At 35.2% G+C, this 7397-nt stretch overlaps 1 protein-coding gene across 1 annotated transcript; it reads left to right on the top strand.

Annotated features, from left to right (window-relative positions):
* The first annotated feature begins 224 nt into the window (after positions 1-224).
* LOC139949431 (uncharacterized) lies at positions 225-7008 on the top strand. Its single transcript, XM_071947759.1, has 2 exons — positions 225-337; positions 2817-7008. Exon 2 carries the CDS (start codon positions 2848-2850, stop codon positions 4555-4557), a length of 1710 nt encoding a protein of 569 aa, XP_071803860.1. The 5' UTR covers positions 225-337; positions 2817-2847; the 3' UTR covers positions 4558-7008.
* The last annotated feature ends 389 nt before the right edge of the window (positions 7009-7397 follow it).

The following is a 7397-nucleotide window of genomic DNA, read 5'->3' as shown; positions in this document are numbered from 1 at the left end:
TCAAAAACCATAGAAACAGCGTATATACATGTAAGACCTTAGTGACCTGAACACAACAGTACAATATTGGTATTTATCATAAGAATACCCTGCCTAGTTTGAATCTGAAAAGCTGACTCAAAGTTATCCATGCATACTACACTTCATTCACACAACACAAAGACTTAAATATAGAATTTGGTATTTCCACATTTTGCAATGTTCACAGTCAGACTTATACTAGTACCAGGTAGGGAGTGTCACTGTGTAATAGTCCAACGGATCATTGCTTGAATATCCTACTCATCTAACAGATTGGATGCTGTGTTTCTAGCCATCTTCTTCTGTCATAATTCAAGTAAGTTGATTATAAGATTAGTCAGAATCAGGGTTCGAGTTAAAGTGATGTTCTTTGCTCTAGACTAGCAGAGTGAACTGTTTGAAAAGTCAAGACCAAACTAAAGGGCTTTTCAAAGCCAACACTACCTCAAAAGAGGATTAGTACATTACCCAACAGTTTACTCTTATTTTCAGCTTATTATTATCAGAGTTGATTTTGTCAGATTTTGTTTAAGGATAATGAGTTTGTTTTAGTAGACACATGAATTGCAGAAAGCCGAATCTGTGGCATTATAAGCTGATATGTGTATAGGCCGCAGGGCACCAAAATCAGCACAGCAAAGTTATGGTGTCAATATATTTGCCGTATGAGGGCAGCATTCAAAGTGATACTGAACAGTACCAATGATGATGTCTGTATGAATCCCTACAGTCTTGTACAGTAGGGTAGACCATGGAGGTTGAATTGTTCTAATTCTACCTCCATGGGTAGACTAAGTAGAGAAACACATAGACAAGGAACATATGATTAAATTCATACACCTAATACATTGCATACATCAGGTGATTGCAGTTTGTTTGTACAGGTAGAGTCACAAATCTTAGAAATGTACTCAGCCAGAAAATAATTAACACTACATGAACTATAATTTCCCCGTCTTGGTAGTAAGATAATCATAAATGTATGCAAGTTGCACTTGTTCTATTGCTTTAGCTCATTCAACCAGAACCATTGTCTTAATTTAAGAGTTTTACTCTTTCATACACATTTGCCAGTCAGTGGCACAATTTGATCGAGTTTCATGTCCATACATCATTTCAAAGAGAACTTTATTGCTGTCATGATGAGTTATATTATACTATGTCAGTGGCAAGATTTGATACAAGTTTCATGTTGATACATCAGTTGAAAGAGAACTTATGGACACTCAATGCTTTCATGATGAGTTTTATTATTTTAAATGAATCTGCCTGTCAGTGTCAGGGGCAATATTTTATACAAGAAGATTTTATGCAAAAGCTGTTTTAGCTCATTCAACAGGCACCAGTGTCATACTTCTGAGACTCATTCTTTCTTATCAATCTGCCTGTAAGTGGCCAAAGTTCCAAGTTGATACATCATCATAAAAAGGAAAGTCCATCGCTCGTGGAAACGACTGAAGAACTTTCAAAGTTTCTCATTCAACTCATTACTTAGGAGAAAGTGAAACAAGCGTTAGGTTCAGTCTTTTAGTTTGACTGTGCAATGTACATGTCTGTTGTAATGTTGAACTCAAAAATATAAACTTTAAAACTTCAACTTTCACTTCACTTCAAACTTTGATTACCTCCTAGAGTCACAAAATGAGTACTTTAGGCTGGTTGACTCGTACAAAGAAACAACCAACAGCTAGGTACAGCATACAAAGAAACAACCAACAGCTAGGTGCAGCATACAAAAAAATAACCGAACCGTGTACTAAATATCCAACTGGTACATGGTAGGCCTACATTATACATGCGCCATTGTTGTATGTCTATGTGGGTGTATTGTATCCTGAATATTGAACTTGAAATCAACTTTCAGTTTGCAAGTTACCATTTTTGCGTGTCTGTCTAGCACAGAAACAGAGTTTTTACACACTACGCTTTTAAAAACAGTAGTTAATTCAGCTAGTGTAATTGATTTTTCTACTCGGAGTTTAATACTCAGATTTTAATACTCAGATTTTAAATTTAATTAAAGCTAGTGTAGAAACCAACACTGTCTTCAATATATCATACATTAAATAACAATGATTCGTGTTAGTGTGTGTAACGGATTCAGAAAGACTAAGGCGTTGTTGTCCAAAATTACAATAAATTATCACGCAACACTGGTTCAGGCTAAGTACGGCAGAATGGTGATGGAATTGTGCCTTTGATGGAATGTGGCACACAGAGCGTGTCATGAGAGATTTTACTGTCAAAAAAACAAACACATATTTGTCTTTTTAAACAGGAAATGTATAACAACAATCAATGGCAGCTAGTTTGAACTTCAAAAATTACTTTTTATTCTAATTCATGACAAAATCTCTGCGCCACTTTCTTTTTTTGGATCATCAAAGACACCATTCCCCCTGAATCCCTATCAGCCCCACTAGCATGACACCCCAATCTTATCCAAGTCCAAACCATTAGGAATAGAGTGACATAGGATAGAATGATAACGGAGGATTGAGGTCACCTGTAGGCAAAAGGTCTCTACGCAGTAAGGCATGTACAAGTAAACAAATATGCTTGAATAGCCTCTTTGTAAAATTACAAAAACGACAATAAAAATGTCTGACCTTTGTTAAACTTATGAGAAGTAAATAAACAAAGTAGAAAGTTATTTCTGACAAGCATGTCTCATTTTGTAGTCAGTGATTGTATAAAGTGTTGACTAACTACTTAAGGCAGGTAAGATCATGTCTTCCACTGATAGTATTATACATTGAACTTACTTAGTTTTTTTTTTCTCTTTTAATTCACAGTTTCACGTTTCAGCAATTACTTCCAATCATAATGGCATCCAATATAACAGCTCAGTCAATGCTAGCAGAGATAAGTCAGGATCATCTTGAATGTCCAATTTGCCGTGGACGCTTCGAGCAACCCAAACTACTGGAGTGTTCTCATTCATTTTGTTATAAATGCCTTCAACAACTCAGACAGAATAGTCCAAGTACTACAAGGCTTTCATGTCCAGTGTGTAGACAGGAAACTCTGTTAAAACAAAATGGCATTGAGGGTCTGAAAGCAGACTTTAAAACCCTTTCCTTGATAGAAGCTTTTGAAAAACAGGAAACTCAACTAAAACAACTTCCTGGAAAAGAACTTGTAACCAAATGTAGCAAGCATACTGACAAAGATCTTATTATGTTTTGTAACAGTTGCAAAAAGTTGGTTTGCACAACTTGCATTTCAAAAGACCATCAAACCCATCCTCTGATTGAAATTAATGAAGCTTCAGACAAATGCAAACAACATGCCACGGAACTTCTAGCAGAAGTAAGACAGAGTATCACGTCCTACAACAATGCTATTCAAGAAATAGATACGTCCCGTAAGACATTAGACTCTATGTTTGCTGCTACCAAAGAGAAAATCAGCAAGAAGGCTGATGAGGAGATTGCCAAGGTGGCTGCCAGGATCAGAGAGGAGAAGCAGAAACTGATACAAAAGGCAGAACAGATTTATAAAGACAGAGTCAAGACAATGGAAACTGCACGAGCTACAAACAGCAAAGAGAAGAACAAAGCAGAGCTCAAGCATGATGAGGTAAATCAACTCATGGATCAACGGATCAAGATTGTTCATCACATAGAACAACTCTTACAAGACCTCAAAGAATACAGACAGAAGAAATCAACAAAAGTACCAGATGGGTTGACTTATATGGACTTTAAAGAAGACAAGAAATCACTAGGGAGACTGGTGCTGAAATATAAATGGACATTGAAAACAGAAATTAATAGATACAAGAACATGAATCAAAACATGGTGAGGGTTAATCGTGCAAGGGATGTTGCTGCATACTCTAATAGTGATATTGTTGTGGCAAACTGGATTAATACCAGCTTGATTACAATACCAGCAGTGAGCAACCCTCAATCCTATGTTGTCCCACAAGAACTGTCAATCCAAGGTCTTACCAGAACAAGCAGAGTGGCTGTGAATAAGAATGATGAGCTCTTTGTTCTAGAAAGTGGAGCAGTCAAGATCTTCAACAGGAATTATCAGCTCCTCCATCAGTTCAATCCAGGCAGTAAACCATCATGTATTGCAGTGGGTGACAACAATCTAATAGCAGTGGGTTATTATGACAAGGCAGAGATCTCTCTACACAAACCAGATGGATCCCTCATCAGAACACTGCCTGCTCCAGGGATTGATGGATACTTGACTACCTACAAACACAGACTCATCTACACCAACTGGAATAGCAGGAAGTTAGTATCAGTAACCTACACTGGTGAAATGGTATTCTCAGTAGATATCAATCAGTCTGGGTTGCCTCAGGGTGTGTGTTGTGATAAGGATGGTAGCATCTATGTTGTTGTATGGAGAGTACTAGTCCTATCATCAGGTGATATCCAACATTACAGTCCTGATGGCAAGTACATTGGATGTATCATCAAAGATTGTGCTAAACCCCATGGTATCACATTCACACCTGCTGGTGATCTGGTTGTGGCTACAGACAAATCAGTTCAAATCTATCAGCATGAGTAAAGACATCAACAAACATTATGCTTGACAACAATAACATTTGAGCTGAGATAAACATTTGGATAAAACAAAAATCATTATCTTCTGACAAAATATTATTTCATTCACATCAGCTCTGAAAACATGTGACAAATAACACAAAATAAACGTTATTGAACTTTCACCGCATGGGTTTGAAAATGACAAAAATACTACATCAAGTAAAGACAGCAATTTTTGTAATAAAATGCAATGTCATTCATGGCATGAAGAGTTCAATGCAGCAAAAAACTTACTCAGAAGACAAATATTTTGCAACCCAAATTTAATGATACAGTTTATAGATTGTGATATCCTGATTATTTGATTCAACTTATACTTCATTATTGAGAATAGTAATATCATCATGAGAATAATTTGTTCAAATAGTACTTTGATCAATACTAAATAATAAAAATTATCTTTTGGCCAGGGAAGTAAAAAATGTACTAACAAGAAAGCAAAAAGATATTGTTGATGCTTTTCAGAAAGAAATTGAATTGTATATTTCAACCAGTTTGGTTCTGGAATGGTTTTCACCAAATTTCCCCCAAAGTTCAATTGGTGGTTCTGAATTTGTTTTGGTACATGTAGTGTGTTATATCAAAATGCCGTTTTAGTCCAACTCGAACATGGGCAATGCAGCAACAGGGGGTCGACCGATCCTAGTGTGTCCAAAAGAAATGTTGTGTTTGGTAGTAACTGAGTGACTATATGTCCAGCCTAGAATCCACTAATGAATATTTCAAAACCCCAAAACAATGTGTCATGAAGAAGTGATATTATAACATGTTAAACATGAAATTTAAATAAATTGGTATGAAGGGTGTACCTTGGTGAAAGCAAACAAAGTTAAATTATGATATTGGGCCACATTGTGTTTTACTTTTCTAAATCATTCTCACTACAGATTCTACAGACTACAGATTTTTATTATTTGTATCTTAATTGATCTATTTGTATATTTGGATGCCAGTGTAAAGTGTAATCAAACAAAACTAAAACGGCATTACATATTCAGTCAAAAAACAAGATGGCTTGTTATAGTGATAGTAATTGATTCAAACAAACAAACTAATAAGAAAAACAAAATTGAAATGTGGAGTATAAGATTTCAGATTTTTCTAGAAGGACACTGTAGATCAATTTACCACATATACATCCATGCAGTTATGTGTATATCATGAACATGTGAATGTACATGTACTGTGTACACACACATTAAGTTTGTGTATACAACTGTTTAATGTACAACTACAACTGATGAGTCTGTGATCTCACCTCTCTAGGTGACACAAGAATAATTGATTATTGGTCTCTAGAATATCAATCCTTTTAATGTTGTTATGCAATTTCAGTGACTTACCTCCTCCCCTTCTACCATCAGGCAACATTCACATCAGAATTGAAATAATTCACTGAAAATAACAACCTCTTGCTCTGATTGGTCTATTGTTTGCTTGACCTAATGATATATTTTCCCAACCACTACATGTACTTGTGAAAGGAATGTTCAGGGGATTCAGTTTTTCTATAAAAAATGCATTTACACAGAGTTGTACACTACACATTCATTGTAAATAACCATGTTGAACTGCAGAAAGGTGCAGATCTGTGTACAAAATGAGGTATCACTCTGTAACCATGAGTCAGTTACAAACAATGTAACTGAGTGACCTAACGTACGTAGTTAAAATGATTAAGCAAGAGCAATGTATGTATTAACAAAATATAAAGTGGTTTTATTTGGTCTAAAATTATGTAAAATACAAGTTTATTTGAGGGAAAATGTATTGGTTTTCTTTTGTTTTCTATTTTTATTTCACTCCTTCACCATGAACCAGCAATTTTACTTTATGTATAAAGTAAAATTGCTGGTTTATGGTAATGGAGTGACATGAGCACATTGTGCGTAATAATAGCGCAATTTTGCAGGCACTAATTTAGTTTAATCCACAACTAAATCAGCTAAATGGTATCCATTCTGGACATAAATGTATAAGCTCCTGTATCATTTGTCAACATGCATGAAAAACACTGAAGCAAAGTTTACACAACACAAAGTGTTGACGTATAAAAACAGTTTGAAGTTCTTATTGAAATCATTGTCATATTGTTATTGAGTTTATAAAGAAAACTTATCTTATAAAGTCTTATTTAAAATATTTCAGTGCTCGCTTTTTGGTGTTTTTAACATTCCGTGCCCCCTCCCCCCGAAAAAAACAAAATAAATAAATAAATAAAAATTCACCTCAATTTGCTCGCCTATGTAAAAGTATTGCAAAATGCAGAAATCTGACTACATGTAAGTACAGCTACATATATTTACCTATTCACTGTACTACATGTTTGTTTATGCTAGATGTACTTCAAATTGTTTTTGATTTAAGTCCAAGTTCATTATCAGCAGCCATACTCCAATAAACTGATAATCTGGCCATTGATCTATATAAATGGTTGTTTGTCTGATCTTTGTCTACAACAGCAAGTAGCTCTAGAGTGCACAGTTTATATTGCCCTGTAGTACACATACATGCACGTGTTTTTCATTCTTAAAGGCACTGGATATATTGGTAATTGTCAAAGACCAGTCTTCTCATTTGGGGTATCTCAACATATAAATAAAATAACAAACCTGTGAAAATTTGAATTCAATTGGTCATCGAAGTTGCGAGAGAATAATGGAGGAAAGCACCATTGTCGCACAAGTTGTGCGCTTTCAGATGCTTGAATTCGAGATCTCAGCTGCTCAGATCACGAATTCGATTCAAATATTTTAGCGAGAATTTTTTATTTTTTTTCAAAAACTATGTTACTTCAGAGCG

Source organism: Asterias amurensis, chromosome 17 (genome assembly GCF_032118995.1).
Source record: "Asterias amurensis chromosome 17, ASM3211899v1".
Lineage (NCBI taxonomy): Eukaryota > Metazoa > Echinodermata > Asteroidea > Forcipulatida > Asteriidae > Asterias > Asterias amurensis.
The sequence above is the reverse complement of the archived record's forward strand: the minus strand, read 5'-3'. Positions and strand labels throughout refer to the sequence as shown.

What these genes read in the sequence shown, in the direction of transcription:
- LOC139949431 (XM_071947759.1), top strand. Translation starts at nt 2,848, where the DNA reads ATGGCATCCAATATAACAGCTCAGTCAATGCTAGCAGAGATAAGTCAG.